This window comes from Prinia subflava, chromosome 2, assembly GCF_021018805.1.
Source record: "Prinia subflava isolate CZ2003 ecotype Zambia chromosome 2, Cam_Psub_1.2, whole genome shotgun sequence".
NCBI classification, from domain to species: Eukaryota; Metazoa; Chordata; class Aves; order Passeriformes; family Cisticolidae; genus Prinia; species Prinia subflava.
Genome location: NC_086248.1, coordinates 72306058 through 72326090, shown reverse-complemented (window position 1 = coordinate 72326090; position 20033 = coordinate 72306058). Strand labels below are relative to the sequence as shown.

Here is a 20033-nt window from a genome sequence, read left to right as displayed (position 1 = left end):
TTCTATAAAGAAAGCAAAATGTTAAGGTCTTTATAAGCAGTTTTGGTGTAGCTGTTGCTTTTCATTTCCTCTTTGAGGCTAGCTGAACTCAATGTTCTACATACTGGTGGCTCTTCAATGCTTCTGAAAGAAAGGAGACACAAAGATACTTTTTAAGTTTTGCTTTCTCTGACTACTGCTGTAGAGAGTAATTGTTCGCTGCCTTGTTTGTAATTTAGAAGAGGGAGGAGAAAGTAAGCAAGTTTTTAAAGTCAAGTAAAGAAAAAAAGCTTTTTCTAAGCAGAGTTTTAAGCACCTCTTTTGCTATGTCTTCAGGGACTCTGTACTATACTTGCAAATATTCATTCTTTTGCAGTTAGTTCTGTGCTTTATTATGGACTGCATCACTTGACATTATAATACTTATACTGTTAAATAATTTGTTTGGAGCAATCCTAGGCCAGAAGAAATATACTTAATCTCAGTTCAAAAACATGCACTTCAGGGTAGTGTTGCACTGATGCCTAAGAAGAATTTGATCGCTGTAGCTTAAGGTTTAAATATCTGCCTCAAATGGTTCTGGACCACTTCTGCTGGGCTGGACCCCTTTCTGCTGAAAAGACCCTAGAAGAGGTTACTATTGTCAAACTGTAGCCTCAAGAATTTCTCAAAAGACAACCCTTTTGATGTTTATTGAAGGTACAACCTGTTTGTTTCGTATCGTCACGACAGCAGACACTCTGGTATCAGATCTGAGCGGTAGGAACTAACATTAAATCCCTTGATCAAAAGGAAGAACCCATGCTTCCTGAAGAACATGAGTTCCAATTTGCTTGCCAAGGTTTGCGAAGAGTGACCAAAATCTGTGGTGGTCATGAGGCCCAGGAGGGAGGGCAAAGGATCTGCAGGATAGACTACAGTGAATTTGTGTAGTAAAAAGACATTCCTGTCATGACACGTATTGCAGTCTTGCTTTTAGGATTAGTAATTTGCATGCCTGACTGTGAAATGAGTTTCTGCCCTGTAAACCTATTTCTGCTAGAGAAAAACACAAGGCTCTTACACATCCTTTTGATTAGCAAGTGACGCAAATTAAAATTCAAAGGTGAGTGTCAAGGGATGTAAATATAGTGCATTATTCTTTGAATCCAGAGATGCATATAAGCATATGCATAGGTGGTGCTACCTTAGTGATAGGTGACATATGGCTTGAATGATACATGTTTCTTTAGTGACATGAAAAGTGTTATACCAATTCAGAAGGACCTCTGACTGATAGCACCACTCCCCTGTTCTTTCAAGAAGACAGTTTTCTTGGAGGACAAAGGGAAATGGCTCCTTTTTATATTGGTATAAAACCTACAAGTACAAGCTGAAGCTTATAGGATTTGAGCACACATTCAGTTCTCTGCTAAAAAGAGAGTGAACTGTATCTGCTAGCCTGCTTTAGTCCTGAGTGCAGTTTCTGGAGAACTCTAGGGCACTGTTTGTCAATCATTTTTGATCATTTGCCCCTATCAGTAGAAGTTTTTTGAACAGGTACCCCCAGTCTATGTATATTTATTTATAGATTATACACCTGCACTACTGTCCTAATATACTATGCATATTATAAAGCATATACAAACCCAGAATTTAAACCAGGATGAGATAAAGGTGAAGTTAACACTATTTAATGTTTTTATTTGTTAACCATAGAGAAAAATGTTTTATTCCAGCATTCCAGTAGATTGTCTTGTGCAGCATCTCATGCTGGAAACTGCTCTGCTAAGGTCTATGAAAGGATCTTGATAAAAATTCATGTATGATCAAGCAGATGGTGCCTGGATCTTGGCAAGAGAGGGCTGTGGTCATTTGTGTCCAGCTCTGCCAAACTGCTTCAGTCCAGGCCTGGAAAGAGAATTTCTGTGAAGTGGTTTGAATCCCCCTGCCAGGGATGTTACCAGACCCAGATGTAGTAGTGATGAAAAGCCGTATGTTCACCTGCTTTCTCTGTCTTCTCTCTCCTCTCCAAATAAATAACATTCTAACTTGCCTAGTAGGCTTGGAGCTTTCTCACACAAGGCTATAAAAACTCCAGGCCCAGTTTTGCTAATAATAATCTGAAGGCTTTTTTTACCCCCCACTAAAACATCAATGGGGGTTATAGAATCTGGACCTTAAGGGAGAAATGTAATATATTCTTGATGTGGAAGGTAAAATGCTACCTATTCAGGGCCATTCAGAGTGAGCAGGAAAGGAACTGTATCAAAGGTGATGGAAGAAGCTGATGGAGTTTCACAGTAGGGCTCTTACTTAATTTTATTTTATGAGGCAGTCAACATAAAGAATGAACGGAAAGAAGTGTTGTTTAAATGAGAGCTTTGTGAACATAGTAACAAATGGCTGAGGAGCTGGAACAGCCATGTAAAGGAGCAAATCTGTCTAGAATATAAAACCAATTTTAGCAGTTAGATCCAGAAAGTTTAGGAAGTGGGAGGCTCCCATTTTTTTTTTATGTGAACATGCCATGAGGTTCTTTGAAAATTGCTGCTTTATGAAATCTTTCTTGCTGCTAGGTCCAAGATGAGAGATGCAAGCTACTTTCTCCTTTTATAACCTAAACTATGTTCTTACAGTGATTAATTCTTATGAGATCTTTCAGCTTTTATTGGCTCATATGTTGACAGCCCCCAAGAAGCCTGGACAAGTTGGCAAGTGTAGCTGTGATCTGGTGTTCTGAGTGGCTACTAGTAAGCAATGCCCTCTGGTGACCTCCAGTCTTTTCCCTGCCTGATCTCAGAATACAGCACACTAAGCCTGTCTTTGAAGAGGTGAACTTTGGCTCTAGAACAACAAAGCATCTCACCTGAAGGGCTGTGGGGGGAAAGTATGCAATGCTTTTCCTTGCAAACCTAGTTCTGTGGCCTGGTTCCTGCTCTGCTCGCGCCCACCAGCCGCGCAGGGCATGGGCCATGGTGGGAGCTGCTGGGAGCTGAGCAGTTCCACAGGCTGCTCACAGCAGCTGGGCAGAGGTTGCAGGAGTGGTGCTGTGTTGCTGAGGGGCTGCTGCTGAGAGTGAGCAGTGCTGTGCCACTGAGGATCCCACTCTGACTCTGTGCACTGTTTAGCTCCGAGTTGTGTTTCTGGCTTGCTCTCTGCAGATACAACTCCCTGAAAACCTTCCCCAGGGGTACAGTGGCTTGTAAACACATTTGTGTCACCCTGAAGTGAGTACAGGCAGTACAAGTAATAAATCCCATCTTTTTCACTGATGACTGAATTTTTTCACTCTTAATTGTTGAAGAAGTGCACTGACTTCTTAAAACTGGCAAGTTGTGGGTTTATGAGTTACTAGGAAGCCTAAGCCCTTGGAGTGCTGTGAAGTGTGTCATGTATCCTGCATGTGGTAAGAGGATTAGGGATGTTGACGTACGTGGTATATAGGAGTCATTTACTGAACTTTCCAACTGCCTGCCTGTTTTGAGTTGAGGGTTCAGACAGCCTGCAGCACTGATCATTTCTCAGGGCAGGCAGAACAAGGATGGAAAAAGGCAGCATAACAACAGGGGCTAGGAGTAAAAAAAAAAGCATGCAAAGTGATACTGTGCATGTGTAAAGGACTCCTGACCCTAGCAAGAATAGCAAATACAGGACCTTCACTTTGCATCTTAGGTGTCCTAAGAAAATATTAAGACTTTCATCTGCTTCTAAGCCTAATGCACCAGCAGAGAACATATGGCATGTCCCAGGATTTTTGAGGGTGTGGGGGAGGAACATGGAGAATATAAAGCAAGAGAATTACAAGTTTAAAAGCAGGTGTGTAAGTGCAGATGCAATATGTGATGAGTGATGAGAGCTCCTTTGCCTCTTAGGCTGGGGTGATGGCAACAGAGAAGACTTCCCTTACTAGGCAGTTGATGAAACTCACCTAGAAATGCAAGTGCACACTTTCCTACAGAGGACAGTAAAATCCAAGGGAGGCTGGTACAACCTAAGAGAAACAGGTTTGAAAAGGCCTGAATGTTATCCCCATGCAGCTCCTGTCACTAGCCTCCTTGGCAGATTCCAGATTTTGAGCCCTTCTAGCAGAGCTGCAGCATCACCCTGCTGATCACCCTCTCCCAAGTGGGTGCTGCAATAGGTGGTTATATCTGTTTGTGAGAAGTAGCATTGAATACTTTGGGGACTATGTGCTTACCCCAACAACTATTCCCTGTCTTCTCCAGGAAAAGCCTGTTGCTACTGGGAAGCAATTGCCAAGACCAGTACTGTAGCTGCCCTAGCTTACGTGGGATGGAGATGAATCATTAGGAGGTTCTGTACTGAAATTAATGTTCCTGTGTTATAAGGTTGTCTCCAATGCTTTACTGAAATGTCTGGATTTCTGTAGATGGCAGGAGTTGATGTGAAGGCTTTCAGCATCTCATTAGTTGCGTCACTTATATTGACTTAATGACTTTGATTTACAAAAGATAAATTAAATATCCTGATGATTTGCTTGGAAAACTATGCTATTTTCCCTCCTTCAAATACAAAATTCCTACCTTTCAAGGCACGGTCCTCACATCAAATATTGCTGATGTTTATACAGGTGTATTTTTATTTTAAATTTCTGGAAAGGAACAAGTTGCATTGGGGTAATGGTATTTGTGAAGAGTGTGTACTAGAACAGACCAGGAGCCTGGGACAGAAGGATGGGAGGATGGGATTGCACCTGCACGAGTTTCTAGTGCAGGAGCGGAGTCCCCCCGTGGAACCATCCCAAAGCAGTCCTCTGGGATTAGTTCTGAAGGTCACCCTGCTGTAATGGGAGTTGTGCTGACATAAAACTATCCATGCTGCTTTGTACAGTTATTTCACCAATGTGCACAGCTGTGCCCACAGACAGATGTGTAGCTGCTACGCAATCTACTAAAAGCTGTGTTACAGGTGGTGTATGAAGTCAGCACATCGATGGCCATCTCTCATCTGCTGGATATTCCCAGTGTCAGCTGGGCTGCTGGGAGCAGTGCAGTAAAATGTTAATGGAAAACTACAGTGGCAAAAGAGCGCAGTGGACTATTGCCATGGAAGCTGCTGCAGCAGGAATTCCCCTGAGGAGGAACATATGCAGCCCCACAGCCAAATAATGTGCAAAGAGTTATGTAAACTGACACAATATGGCACTACTTCAGCATTAAGGTCTTTAGCTTTGGGAAATTATTTTAAGCATAGGATCTTGTGCCAGTGTTTTGGGAGGTTCTGTTGGATGCTGGGAAAATGGTGATAGGTAGGTTGCAAGATCTCACCAGAAATTAGGTATATAATTAAAGGTGTCAACATCAGCTGCAGTGTGCTTTTTATTCTTTGTACTTGTCACAGCTTGAAAGCTTTGTTGCTTTAAAACATGATGGTAAACACAAAGAAATACCCTTTTAATTAAACAGTTTTTTGCCATGGCTTAAATCTACAACAAGGCACACTTCCATGGAAAGACTGCCACAATATGTTTGGCGTGTTCTCATTCCCAGAGCAGTGCTCTTGGTGGCATAACATACATTTGGTCAAAGGGAAAGGTATAAGACCTGCCTGCTTGGTCTCTTGAAAACGCCCCAAAATTTAGTTGTTCTTCTACAGTGTCTTATCACACAAGGTAATCTACTGAGTGACAGCCAAAATTATTTACTATTGGTATCCATCTCGATGCCCCATTGAAGTTCTTCACTTTTTCCAGGCTGAACTGCCAGCACATGGCAGTGTGGAGGAGGAATGGACAAGGTTCTTTATTATCACCACAGGCACTGGAAGTTCACTGTCGCATCAGGGGAGGAGATGTCTCGTGTTTGGTGGAACAGTGCATTACTCATCCCATGCCGGGTTGACCTGCCACACTTTAAGCTCAAGGATTTTGCTGTAATGCTTAAAAAAGCTGAATGAAAGTCTGGATTCAGTACACAGCATGGAAACAAGCTGACTTGCAAGAAGTTCCATAGTTTGCTAAATACTTTATTAATTTTACTATTTAATTTAAATTTTACTGTTTGTTCTACTAAATAAGTTCTCTATTTATTTATTTTATTTATAATTTATCACTGACTCAGTGCTGCTTGCTGTGGAGTCCAGGGACTCTTAGGACCAGAGTCAGCGCGGAGCAGCTCTGTGCTGGTTTTCATTCCACTTTCATTTGTCCTTGGATTGCTTCTAGACGCAGCTCTTAATGCTCTCTATGGATAAAAGTCAGACTGCAGTCTGAGGATCGCTTTATTGCTGACGCTGTGAAGAAAACAATCCTTTTTAATGCCGGGGAGGGAAGAGAAAGTGGCCTTTCAGAGAAGCTGTTTGGAACAATTTTTTGACTATGGTTATTACGTGCAGACGTGGAGGCATTGTCAAAGGCTTATTTATAAGGTTGGAAGAGGGCAGTCAAATCACACTTTGCTAAATAGCTTGGAATAGACTTACTGAAACTAAATGTAGAGCAGAAGTGCGGCTACTGAACGCCCACGCAAGGGTGCCAAGTAAGTTGCTGTAAAGGTGACCTTGCAAAAACTTACCCAGCAGCATGGGCTGAGAGCTAGCCCTTATAGTCTACAAAAAGAACCATCTTTGGAAGGACTATGAGGACTATGTCCAGTTTCTTCTTTCTAAGCCAAGAGTGTCTGCTTTGGAGTTGTTGACTTTTTTTTTATTGCTTCCTCCTAAGCTGGCTCTCAACTCCAAGGAATGCCACAGTATGGATCATATTTTCATCATTTATATTGAATTCTGGTGCAAGGCAGTCCCTAAAGGAGGCTAATATTTGGCTACCAAAATAACAGATGCAGACTGTTATTATCTAACATCTATTACCTACTTGCTGAAAATACTGGTCAGAACCACAGCTGGTATAAATTAGAAGGATGCCTTTGACTTAGCAAAGTAGGCCTGTCACTGAAGCTGTGGTAGCTTTTTCTAATGAAGATGAGCAAAAGCATGCAGCATACTATTCTAAAGACCTTCATACTTGCTGCCCAGTTCCTACAAGAGAGCAGTCTCTGAAATAAACTGGAATAAAACTCAAAAAAGAAGTGTTATGTGAAGTTACTTCAAGCTGTCTTGACAGGCTTGTCCTAAGGCTGTCAAAGTGGCTGTGGTTTGAGGAGCGTCTGATGTATATTTCCAGGCCATTAAGAATAGAGCTGATATGAAAACTGATATTCTGGCAAGCCAGATAAGCTCCAATGCTTCCAAAGGTTACATGAGGAAACTTAGTGTAAACAGAAATTCTGAAAAATATTCACTGGGAAAATATTAAAAACATCATTTTTTGTTTTCTTGCCTTTTTTTTTCTTTATAATGCTCTCTACACATTGAAAAAGATGAGAAATTGTTTTAACTGTCTGTCATATTTCATTATTTGACACCTTCCATAAAGACGTCATGATGTTTTTGATGGATGAATATTTTCTGATGAAAGGCTTCTGTCAGCTTTTTTTTATGTTCTCTAAATAAGACCCAAAAATCATGTTGTGCACTTTTGCAAAGGTAACTTGTCAGGAATATAAAATAGTCTCTAATGGCTTGGACTTAGGAAAAAGGAATTAATTGGCTTTTTAAGCCCTGGTTTTTGAAGGCTGTACCATATATTGAAGGAGAAAGTACTTCCCAGCGGCCAAAAATAAAAAACCAGAAAAAATAGAAAAATTGATTTTTCTTAGGTATCTGTATATAATACACTTAATGTGCTAATCTCATGGGTGGCTATAAATTGTTAGATTTTTCCTGAAAGAAGATGACACAATTATATCTAAATTCCTGAACTGATACTTCTACCACTCCTGTTCCTGATTTGGGAGTTTTGGGGTCTGCCAAGCTGTTAATGAAGTTGCATTAATTTCAAAATCAGCTGTGTTTAGCTCTGCATAAGATTTGTTTACAAACCAGGCAATTTGGGTTATTATAAATAGGGTAACACCTGAGCCTGTCAATGTAATGGGATATTTTATTGTGGGCCTCAAGTGCAGTTGGAATGAGAACAGACTCTTTTTCACATCAGAGCAAAAGAACTTTCTTTCATTGTGTTTTCTCCTTATATATCTGATTTATCCTGCCCAAAATAACGTTTTTGACTTTCTTAAGATTTGTATGCTATGTTGTAAGCTCTGATAAGTTACAGTACGTTTTGAAACTTCTCATCTTTTGTCCATCCCTTATTCTGAGTCTGTGAACTCAGAGTTACTAAGTTAGAGGTAATCAGATCAGAACAGAAAAAATGGGAAAGGATGCATGAACCTGTTAAAAATGCTCTGAAGTCACTTAATTCTGCAAACCAGTTAAGTAAGGGAAAAGCATTTTATTCACTTGGGGTTCTTAGTTTTTTTCCTAATGTGTTGCTCACCAAGGAATACTAGAAAGGAAATGAAGCAGGGGGAAGAATGTGACCAGTGGGGACCCATCCAAGAGAGAAGACCAGAGATGGTAAGATGACATCCAGGGGCTGCCTGAAGTTCTACCTGAACTTTTTCTTAAATCTTTCTGGGTGTTCTGCAGTGGATATGTTTGCTGGGAAGTTGAGTGTGCATCCTGCTCTCTTGCTAGACATCAGAGCCAGCAAGGCAGCTGCAGTTTGCTCTGAGCCAAGCTGAGCCAAAATGGGTTCTGCAGTGCACACACCCTGAGGGCAAGGTGCCAGGTTTTACTTCACAGTCGGATCGCCAGTACAGACACACAAATGGCTTTTCATGCTCAGTTATTTTCATTTATTTTGAGACTGTTCTTAAAAATGGAGATGTATCTTTGTGGGAGTTGTTCCTTCTGAGTGCAAAAGAGAAAATGGAACCAACTAGTCAAAATAGCAGTAATGTGGTTGTTGCTGGCAGACAGGGTGAGAAGGAAGAAGAGCTTGTGCGTGTAGGCTGTATCATAACAGAAGTTGTTTGTTATTTTCCACATCCTACAAGGTCACTTAGAGCAAAGTTCTGGTGCTGGTGTGTATGCTGCCCAGCCAGAGGTGACTCAGTAGAGCTCTCTCCCTTGTCCTGCCTATGCATGGAATACTGGGTCTGGCTGCATGTTCAGACACTCAAGAGTGCTTTTGCACTTTGTCTCTGTAATTTGTATTGGAAACCATGATTGGCTTTTAAAGAATCCCTATGAAAGTAAGTGTATTTTCCATGCAAAGAACACTCTATAGCAGAGGAAAGAGAAAAATCTGAATTTTACATACAGTCAGAATTGTGTGTCATTCTGAGAATGGATATCTAGGCAAAGCCACTCTTTCATTTGACTGAGTAAAGCTTTGAAAGGTAAGCAGTGCATGTTTGAAACATTGAACTCTTTTCATATCAGTATTTCCTGGGTGTGACATTTAAGTCAATGTAAAAGTCCTTAAAAAGTACAAATTAGCTATTTAAGTTCCTTGTGCCGACAGTTGGCTCTCTCTGTGGGATATATTTGTGTATTTAGGAAGTAATATTTAAATATTTTAGCCTGGTCATTAACTATGCAAAATTCAATTCACATTAAAAATTCAGTTCTTTTCCTACTGAAATTCAATGTTGTTCTTGTTATATTGTATATCAGTAAATTATGAATCAGTTGTACTCACTTTGCCAATAAAGGCTGTTTTTTAATATAATGAGATTATACAGGGGCTTTCATAATTTTATTTAATCAGCAATTATGTTGATGTTTGAGTCAGAAAGTGATTCAGCTTGCTTTTTTAGAGCTGTGTGGGTTCTGCATGACCAGTGAGATACAAAGCTTGTATATTTATTTTGGGAAGGAGGGAGGTAGTAAGTTGTCTGTGGCTGGAACAGGACTGCTAGGTAAGAAAGGATTATTGTATCCCACATACCTGTCAGGTTTCATTATCACTTATCAAGGTAAACTTGTGCAGCTGCTGAAAATTCAATGACACCAAAATTACATTTTTTTGTGCTTCTGACTGGTCTTACCTCCCTAAAGATGGAGTCCAGCATGTACCTATTGTCCATATCCACAAGTCTCAAGACAAACATATTTCACTTTGTAAGACTTGATGTTTTAGGAATTCTTGTTTGCTGTAGACAAGATTTAAAACATTACCCCTACTCCCAGCTTTTGCTTCTGAAGCCAGGTATTTAAAAACTATCCCTGTGTGCTACCTGGGAGGTTGCTTGACCACTGGAGTTGAGTTCAACAGTTACTCAAGATTTCATATATATCTAGGAATACACTCTGTTCCATATGTTGTTATCAGAAAGCCATACCTATTGTAGAATATAAAAACTTGATTGAGTTATAGGGAAGAATGAAGATACAGAATCATGTGTAGAGCAAGTTTTGTGATCTTTAACAGTTAAGCCAGTGCTAGCAGAAAATAAACCTCCTGATCTAAAGAGGAAAACATTTTTGAAGATGTGTTATTATTGCACTAACAGTTAAGGTGAAGTAAATGTGTCTATCCTAGCTCCACAGATTTCCCTTGATAACAAAAATCTGTTATCATTTAAACTGAAATATTCCCTTCTGTCTTGACCAAAACATGGTTTGTGTGGGGCTCTTTCCCCTGGTCTTACAATATAGAGGAATGAGCTTTCAACTGAAAGTTTCTCAATCTCACAAATTAAAATTGGGAAGTAATCTTTAGATAGATGGGGGTTTTCCCACAGCACTTAAAAAAAAAAAATCTAGTGTTTGCTTTTTTGGCATTCTTTGCAATCTGCAGGTTTACTGTTTCAAAGTCCTGATGCTATTTTTGCTGTCCCAGTAGCTTGAGTTCAACAGAGTGCACCCAGACTTTAAGGCTTAAGAGCAAGTGCAACCACAGTATTTGTGCAATTCCTTGTAGTTCTGTTTCATGGAAGATTTCTGCAAGCTGTAGTTGCTGCTGTAACTAGGAATGAACTGAGATACAGGAGTGCTGGAGAATGCCACCTGACCAATGTGCCAGTGGGTCTTTGCAGAGCCAGCTTGTGGAATGGTCAGTCTCAAGCTCTGCTGCAGCTGGGAGAGCTGATGCTGAGATCCAAACAGCCCTGCAAGAAAGACTCACTCTTGTTGGGCAGCACTCCAAATAAGAAGCTGTATGCCTTCTCCTTTTGATTAGGAAGAGTGTCTCAGACAGTCCCAGGGCTGAAGGCTATTGGACTAAGGTGCAGTATTTCTTGGATCCAGCTCCTGTTTTGGGATTATACCCATGACATAGTCTTTTTCACTGGGGTGTAGAGCTGCTTTTGAGTTCTCCCATCTGCTGGGTTTGAAGAGGCTGCTCTTCAAAGAATTTTCACTGCTTCTGTAGAATAGAGAATGTTCCCTGTCCTTACCTGGTAACTAAAACACTACCACAAGGTGCAAGCATGAAAACTACTACTTTTAGAATGGAGCTTGGTTAGTTTGTGGGAGTGATTAGAGGAGAGTGGGCTCTAAGTACTGGTGTCTGCATCCCTGATATTGTGGGTTTGATGTTCCTAATTCAGCTTAGTGTTATCTGGTGTCTGACTGGCTGACCTTGTAACACTGATACAGTGCTGCCAGCCCTTTTGGGTTTTTTGCCCTCCTCTTATGGAGTAGTTGAATCTGGCAGAGAAGGTGCAAGATCAGTGCAATGCTAGAGTAATGACAGCATGGGACTGCAAGGCTTATTACATTATGGGAGGAAGAGGACCACTGCATGCATTATAGTGCTAAAAATATTCTCTGTGACGTGGGACAGTGACACTGGCCACCTGGTAGCTGTGACTTGTTCTGGTAATGGGCTTTCTTGGGGATATCAGAGTATAGGGTAAAACTCCAATGTGGTGGCAGAGACACAAAACTCAAAGCCACATAGACATGACCTGTATGTGACTCTGCATGGAGCAGGGACAGGGACAGACAGAGGTATGAAAGTCATAGAATTATGACAATGAACTAGGCAGGCATTAGAGGTACAGGAGAAAAGGTGGGATCAGGTTCTAGAGCCAAGGAATCAATCATCTGGGATGAGGGCAGTGCTGTCTCTGGAGGACTCACACTGTCCTGGGCTGTTTGGAGGAGGGCACTGCTTTGACATGTGTATTGACAAATAAAAGACTATCCAGAAAAAGTCCAAAACAGCTGCTGAGGATAAAAGTTGCAGATAATGTGTAAGTGGAGAAATAAAATACCTGCTTGTCTCACAGGCCTGCATGCTGCGAAGTAATGAGTGTGCAGAGCAGAGAGAGAAACTTTTTAGAGTGTATAGTATCATACAGGAGGAAGAATATGGGGGAGGAGAGGTTTCCTGATGAAGTATGTCAGATAATAGGTACATGCCATCATTTGCATTTGAAAAAATTAATCATACTTTTAATTTTTTGTGTTGGATGTGCCTTGTGGTGATCAGGAGTGTGCCTATCTTTCCTTCTTGCTTTTCATCCTAGGCCCGACACGAAAAATGCCCCTGACTGCTAGTGCCATGGACTTTTTTCAGCTCTTTGTCCCTGACAATGTACTAAAGAATATGGTGGTCCAAACCAACATGTACGCCAAGAAATACCAGGAGAGATTTGGTAGTGACGATGCCTGGATTGACGTCACCTTGACAGAAATGAAAGCCTTCTTAGGCTACATGATATCAACCAGCATCCACCACTGTGAGTCTGTTCTCAGCATCTGGAGCAGCGGCTTCTACAGCAACAAGAGCATTGCACTTATCATGACACAATCAAGGTTTGAGAAGATTCTGAAGTACTTCCACATTGTGGCCTTCCGCTCGAGCCAGACAACGCATAGCCTCTACAAAATCCAGCCTTTTCTGGACTCTCTACAGAATAGCTTTGACTCTGCTTTCAGACCTTCGCAAGCCCAGGTAAGAGTTAAGCTGGTGGTGGGGAACATCTGACCTGGGCGCTCTGGTTATCTGTGACAGAGTGCACAGCACAGCTGCCTGGGGAAAGAGCTGGGGCTTCCCAGTGTGAAGCTGTGCTGTGGTGCCTCCATGAAACAAGAGAGAAAGCAGCACTGTCCTGTGTGAGTGCTCATCAGTGTCTGTCAGTGCAGGCACCAAACAGGTTTCAGTGGGAATGGTGCTCTCCAAGCTGGAGCTGTTTGCTTTAGTGACCTAAACAAGCCTGCACAATTCTGAGTGAGGCTTGCACAGTAGGTTTTGCTGTGCTGAGGGTGGGAGGTTGCAGGTTGTGCAAGGGTAGAAAGAGCAGAGCTAGTGCAGCTGCGCTGGAGACGCAGCAGGCTGAGTTGGATGGAGTTGAGTTTGCTAGAGTGACTGTCCCTGACCTTAGCAGTAGGTACTTGCTGTGTGGTCCAGCAGCACAGCTGCTTCCTCATGACTGGAAATGGGGACAGGTGAAAATCTTTCAATATTTGTCATACTCTGTTTAAACTTTGTTCAATACAAATGATCTGCTTTTGAAGCTGTTGCTACTGGTTGTGTTCAGAGATCCGGAAAGAAAAAGGAATAAGCATAAAATATTTTACTACTTGATGTAACTTTCTAATAAATTTTCTATTTCCAGAATATAAATATTTCACTTGGGCATTTGGAAAGGGTGTTGTGTCCATAGTCCTCTTTTTCCTCCTGTTTCCCTTCTGAAGCATCCCGTTTTTGCCCATTGCACAAAATTAATGAAGGCATAGATGCATCACATCCATTGAAGTGTGCCTAAAATAAATGGCGAGTGATTCCAGTTTTTTCTATTTTATGGACAATAAAAATCATACCTATATATAACTCATGAGAACACAGTTGCCTAGAAAGCTGTTAAGGTAGAGAAGGGAGGAGGGAGGAGTGTTCTCACTAAACTGTGCAAGGTATGTTTCCATTAAGACAAAGCAGGCAGTGAGAAACATGGAATTGTTTGGCTCCCATAAAGATATGAAATCTAATCCTTATGGCTGCTGCTGCAATAGGCAGAAAATAAAGTCTTCAGAAATGTGATCACTGTGTCTAATGCAACTGTTTATAATGGTGTGCAGTGGCACACACTGTGAGTGCAAATCCATTAAAGGATAAGATTTTATTTGCATGTATATCCCTTCTCCCATTCCCCATCCTGAGCAAGGTGTGAGAACTGAATTGACAAAATCACAGCACCCTGTTTACAGTGGCAAAACATCTAAATCTTCACAAGCAAAATGTATTCTTATCCTGAGTTTGGTAAGGAGATGCTACTTAAATAAAAAAAAAAGAGGAAGAAGTAGAGACAGCCCAATTTTCTTCCTTCCCCCTCCACTTCTCTGCTCCTTTGTCAGTGTTTACGTCAGTGATTTCTATGCAGCATGTTTCAGTGATACTGGGTGGAACAAAAAGCACTAAAATACAGCTTCAAAAATAACCCTGTGAGAAAGAATAAGGTTTTGAATTTGTTGTTAAAAATACCCTAGTGTACCTCCGGAAGCCTACTGGGGGATGTTCCAGGCCTCCTCCTGAAAGGAGCCTTGTGCGTGACATCCTCCTGGGTGCCATCAGTCAGGACTGCACACTACCTGTCTCAAGAGATGTGGACCCCATCTGCTCAAACAGCAGGAAAGACCTCTCCCTGCAAATTGTCTTGAGGGCAGACTGCAGTAAACATCAAATCCAGAATGCCCAGTGAGAAATACCAAAAATAATTAAAAATAATCAGTCAGTTGCACAGAAACAAATGGAAAGATGAGGGGAGAGAACCACTTAGATGGGCTTTGGGATGTTCTGCCTCTGAAAGCCAGCTGGAAAGGGGGCCCCTGGTTCCTGTGATCAGTGATACCTGAAATCCCAAGTTCAGAATGGATTTGTTGCTTAATGTACATGTGTATCTCAAACATGAGACTTGTGGTACCTGGATGGCTTGTTGCTGACTCACGAGCTTTATGCTACCTTCTTGTAAGTGACATCAAACTAAATCACAGCTAAATCACAGCTCCTGGTTGAATGCAGCAGGACTGTTTGGGCTTATGGGTAGGCTTGTTACTGATCTTTGTCCTCTGGCAGTGTGGGCTCACAGAACACAGATTAGGAAGATGCCATTTAGCTCACCCCTATGGACAGAGCAGGCCCAATCTGCATCCAGCCGGCAGTACAACATCTGCCTTCACAGTTATTTCTTCTGTAGGTTTGATCTTTTCTTTTTGGAGAGCTAGAAAAGATTCTTCAAGTGAAACTTCAGTCAGAAAATAATTAGGGGTGTTCTTCTCATCAGTGACCCCTCCCCCCACCCAAATGTGCCTGTAAAAATAACACTAGAGTTGCTATGACAGGAAACAGGGATAAAGAACTATGCCAGTATACCAAAGCAAAGAAAACAATCTAGTGAGTTATAATTATTTTGCTAAATATACTGAGCAAACAAAAGGAAATAATTACTCTCCAGCTTATGAAGGAATTGAAAGTCCAGAACATTTTAATTGTGTATCAGCAGTGCTAGCTCCAGTTTTGAAAGTTAAAAAAATAGTGTTCTGACCTAGATTGAAAAAAAAAATGACAGGAATATTCTCTGCATCTTATCCCTCCTCAGCAACATCCGTATAAATAAACACTGCCTCTACCTGAGCAACAAGAGGTGGAGATTTGGGGCTGTTCTCGTAAGCAGTGTTGTTTCTTTGCTACTTAGCTTTGTAGTTGTGCTTCTGTCTGCAAGCCTGAAGGCGGGGAGGATGCCCTGCCTGTGCTCAGGAGGTATAGAGCAATAAATTCAAGGGTACTCAGCTGCCAAGGATATACACTGAATTCCAGAAACCAGAGGAGTTCAGGGGAAATAACATCACTGCTCAAATATCCTTCTGTGCCTGCTGAGTATTTATATGCTCGTCAGCAGGATGTGGCTAGACAGGATTGCTGTCTCTGGCTGCCCCTGACTAGTGTGGGAGAGGTCAGGAGCATAACCAGGTACTCTCTGCTTCCCTCTCCCTCTAAAGTACCTTCTCTTTGGTGTTTTGGAACCAATTTTGCATCTGCCCAATGACATATCAGCTGGGAACAGTCACCTTCTTATCTCCAGCAGGAGTGAGCCCCCTGGCAAAAAGAGAGATGTAAGTCCAACCTCTAGCTCCAAGGGCACAGTGCTAAACTTCGGCCAATTACTGGGCAGCTTCTTCGTGTTTCGCTCTTGGTGTATCATAGGGTACAGCTAAGCAGTTTCAACATAGCTCTTCCAAACCAGCTCACAGCTTTAGATGACAGCCTCTTTGAAAACACAGAGGGGCAAAAACAGGCTGCTCAACTTGTTTTTGTGTCCTCATGATTAAATGTTCATTTGATATTGGGTATTTCCAAATTATAATATCTTGCTTGTGCTGTACCTCTATATTTCAGATTTCCTGTTCTCAAAATTATTCCTTAGGAATTAAGGGTGCTGGTCCCAAATGAGAATCATTTTGTCTTAGGGCTTCTGTGAGTGTGGCACAAATACATAAATATTCAGAGAATGCTGGCCAAGTATAAGACATGGAGCAAGAGAAAGACAGACAGAGGAGCAATAAGAATATTGAATAGCAAGGTAAATTTCTGATGTAGTTCTTGGCCAGTTGATGCTTTTGTGAAGCCAGATCTTAGGGAAAGTTTGGCAACAGAAAATGATGAAACTTCAATGCTATTTTTAAGTTACCTAATGGTAATGGAGTGCTGTAAGAACTGACTTTTTTTTTTTTTTAAGAGGATTGATTGAAGACTGAGCAAATGGGCAGAGGAGCATGAATCATGGCTCCATTGGAGGTCAGAGTTAACCTTTGAATGATGGCAAAGAGGATCTGTAAAATGTGGATAGGCCAAGCAGGACTTTGAAAATGAGGAGAGAAAGAATCTGTCTGATATACTGGAGAAGAACTATGAGAGAGAAATAAAGTGATGTGGTCAGGGTGATGGAGGAAAATGGCTTTCCAGCAGCAGTCTGTAGAAGAAGATTGCCTTATGTTAAGTAAAACTGTTGCAGGATGGTTGTGGGTTTTGAATGTAAGCTTGTCTGGGTGGGTGAGTTGTTACTCTAAAATGAGTGCCATTTTAGAGCTCTTACTCAGAAAGCATGAAAAATGTAGGCATTGCCTGGCTGAGGAAATTTTGCAAGTAGGAGGTAAAGACTGACATTCAGATTCACTAGCCAGTGATGTCTGCAATGACCAAAAAAGGAGATACTGAGGAGTTCTTAAGGGAAGGGAGATGCTCTCAAATGCAGCATAATGAAATCAGAACTGACAGCTAGATATGCAAGCAGAGATGTCAGACACCAGCAAGAGAATTTAGATTAGACAGGAGGAGCTTTGGAGCAGAGAGGCAGAAGCACGAGCTCCTCTTGCAGGAGGAATGACTGACTCTGTGCATCCAGATACAGGTACCTAGGGTCCTCTGCAACTGGATGGTACCCACCAAAAGCCAGAGACGAGGCAAGCTGAGGCAGCTTCTCCAGGAGATGGGCTCAAGAGACAGCCTGTGTTGTGGATGGCCAGGGAGCTCAGGGGGAGATGTTTCCTGGGTATGTTGGTTCATTATCTAAGTATATGGAGTCCAGGAGTTCAAAGTACAAAAGACTTAGTGAATCGGGACTTTGTCTACAAGCTTGTTTGGGCTCTGGTGAGAGAGGATGGGTGGAATTTTGGTGTGGAAAGAGCATTGGAAATGAACTAAAATGGAGAAGAAAGAAAGGCACTCCTGACAGTGGCTGTTTTGTTCTGTGAGTGAAAGGTATTGTGAGACAGAGCAACTGATGGAGTCTCATCTTGGAGTCTTGCCTTTGCAACACTTGGAGTGCACATACATATTGAGGGAAAAACAAAGAGTGGAAGTTTGGCAGGTAGATCTGTCAGGGATAAGGATTACTGTAAAGAAGAAGGAAAGGAAAGGAAAGGAAAGGAAAGGAAAGGAAAGGAAAGGAAAGGAAAGGAAAGGAAAGGAAAGGAAAGGAAAGGAAAGGAAAAAGGAAAGGAAAGGAAGCAGTATGATAGCAGTGAGAGGAGCAAAGCAACTAGATGAGGAGCTTCTAAGATCTGAACAGGTCTGGGAATTCGAGAGAAGAAAATTGGGATGATTTCTATGAAGAAATCCACAAGCTATCTTGCATCAAAGGAAGTCAGAATAGGAAGAGAGAAGCATTCTGAGAGTGAGAAAAGATGGTGAAGAGGCGGCCAGGAATATGTGTAGGAGTCAATTAAGCCTGAAAGTAGATTTTTATCAAGGAAGATGAGAAACAGGAAAGAATATGCCATAGGGGCAGTAAGCTCACTCCTGTAAAAGTGTGTATTGCAGCAACTGCAAGAATGGGGAGTAGAGAGGGAGCAGATATAACTTTGCATGGGAATTTGGCAAATAAATGGATTTGAGATTACAGGAAAAGCAAGGAGACTGAGAATACAGGAGGGTGAACAAACTAATAGGACGGGCCAGTAGCAACAGGGCTAACTTTTGTCCTAGAAACACCAGTTTTTAGTGGCAGGAGCAACCACAGTCCATACAGTGGCTTGCTTGCAAAGTTCTTTATAGCTGTTGAAGCAGTAGTTGCATGTGGAGGGGTTACAACACTTGTCTCCTACTCTCTGAAGGAAGAGCAAGCTCCAGGGTTTTCAGTTCATTTTTCTTGCCTGTCCACATTTTGTCTTTGCAGCACTAGCAGAGGTTCTCTGTTCACATTTTTCTTCCCTCTTCAAAAAAGTTGAGTAGGAACTTCCAGAGAAATTACTCAAATTCAGCACAGGGGAGCAAGGGAAGGAAGGCAGGGCTGAGCATGGTCAGGAAGAAAATGAAGATGGAGAGAGGTTTTAAATATTCAGATTTGCTCTCTAGATGTGAGGCTGACAGGCCTTACTGTGACATAGAAGGCAGAAAGAGTGTGAAGGGTAAACAGGATGCAGTAGAGCTGCTGCTAGGAGAGTTGATGCTGTGGTGCAGAGGGAAAGAAGCTAATGACAGAGGGTAAAAGATGTCCTAAGGTGATGCTCACACAGCCTTTTCTTTCTGCTACTCTCCATCCTACAGCAGGGGAGATTATAACAGTGGAACCACACCACTCAATGGGATCTGGCAGGTAAGAGAGTCTTTCCAGAAGCTGAGAAATTCTTAACCATGTACCCAACCCTATCCCAAAGGATGTGCTCCTTTCCTCTGCACATGAGATGCAGAAAGGCAATAGTGAATGAGGGCAAGTTTAATATTTGAAAAATGCTGTTCAGAATCCTCTAAGGTGAAAGTGGGAAATACCCCAGATGGCCTTTAGATAGGAAGGGTTGTGTTCTGTGTGGACCTTGAGAGAGGAAGATTTGGCTTCAGTGGGGAAACAGAGCAGCTGCAGCTGGAAGAACAAATAGCTTTGTGTGCATCTGCATTTTGGTGTGTAATTTGAACATTTCACAAGAGTGCTTTCAGATGGTCCTGTGAATGTTTCATGAGTCGTTAAGAAGTGGAGTGCGCATAAATGACAGCGTGCAGCCATCGCTGTGTGGGCAGGGCACAGGTGCCTATTTTGGGCTGACAGAGTGATGTTCAGCAAACATCTTGTATTCAGGAGGCCAGCAGCTGCTCATCTCTGGTGCTTAACTGCTCACCCACCACATCTCTCCTACAAACGTCACTCCTAGGTTTAGTGCGCTTTGTTCTCATTTCCGCCACTGACTGTGCGGATGTGCCCAAAAGTAGCACACGTGCAGGTGTGGAAAGGCTTTGTCTGAGGGTGGGAACCTCTGCAGACCTGTTTCTGAGCCTGTCTCCTGGAGGGATGGTGACTGGAAAAGAACAGACTCCTTTAAATTATAACCCATCTGACTATTTTGCACATCTTTACAAGCGTATGAATTATGGCCTGCTGGGACTGCTTTTCCTTCATGCACAAGGAGGGGAGCCTGCAGTGACTTGCTCTCATTTAGATGTACATGTCTGAATTTGGTCAGCATTCATCAGCTGAGACCTTTCAACGGTTTGCAAGTCTTTACACTTTCACAAGTGGCTTGCTAGACAGCTTGCACTTTGTGCAGTTTATGCACATCTGCCTGCGAGCTGTGGGGAGCTACTAGTACTTTGCTATAGGTGAGTTCCACAGTGTGATACCTAGCAGTATCACCCTTCAGTTTTGCTGCTAAATTAATGGAGAGAAGTGCAACAGTTATAAGAAACAGGGAACCACTTACATCATCTGAATCCAGAATGAAGAAACTGTTTCACTTTCACAGGTCTTTGTTACTTGCTCCAGTCTGCCTTA

At 42.0% G+C, this 20033-nt stretch overlaps 1 protein-coding gene across 1 annotated transcript in view; it reads left to right on the top strand.

Moving 5' to 3' along the window:
- The window catches only part of PGBD5 (piggyBac transposable element derived 5), a 67798-nt gene that overhangs the window by 14124 nt on the left and 33641 nt on the right, over window positions 1-20033 (top strand). The window contains exon 2 of the mRNA XM_063390512.1: window positions 12303-12730. Coding sequence (XP_063246582.1) covers window positions 12303-12730 — 428 coding nt within the window. The remainder of the gene's footprint in view (window positions 1-12302; window positions 12731-20033) is intronic.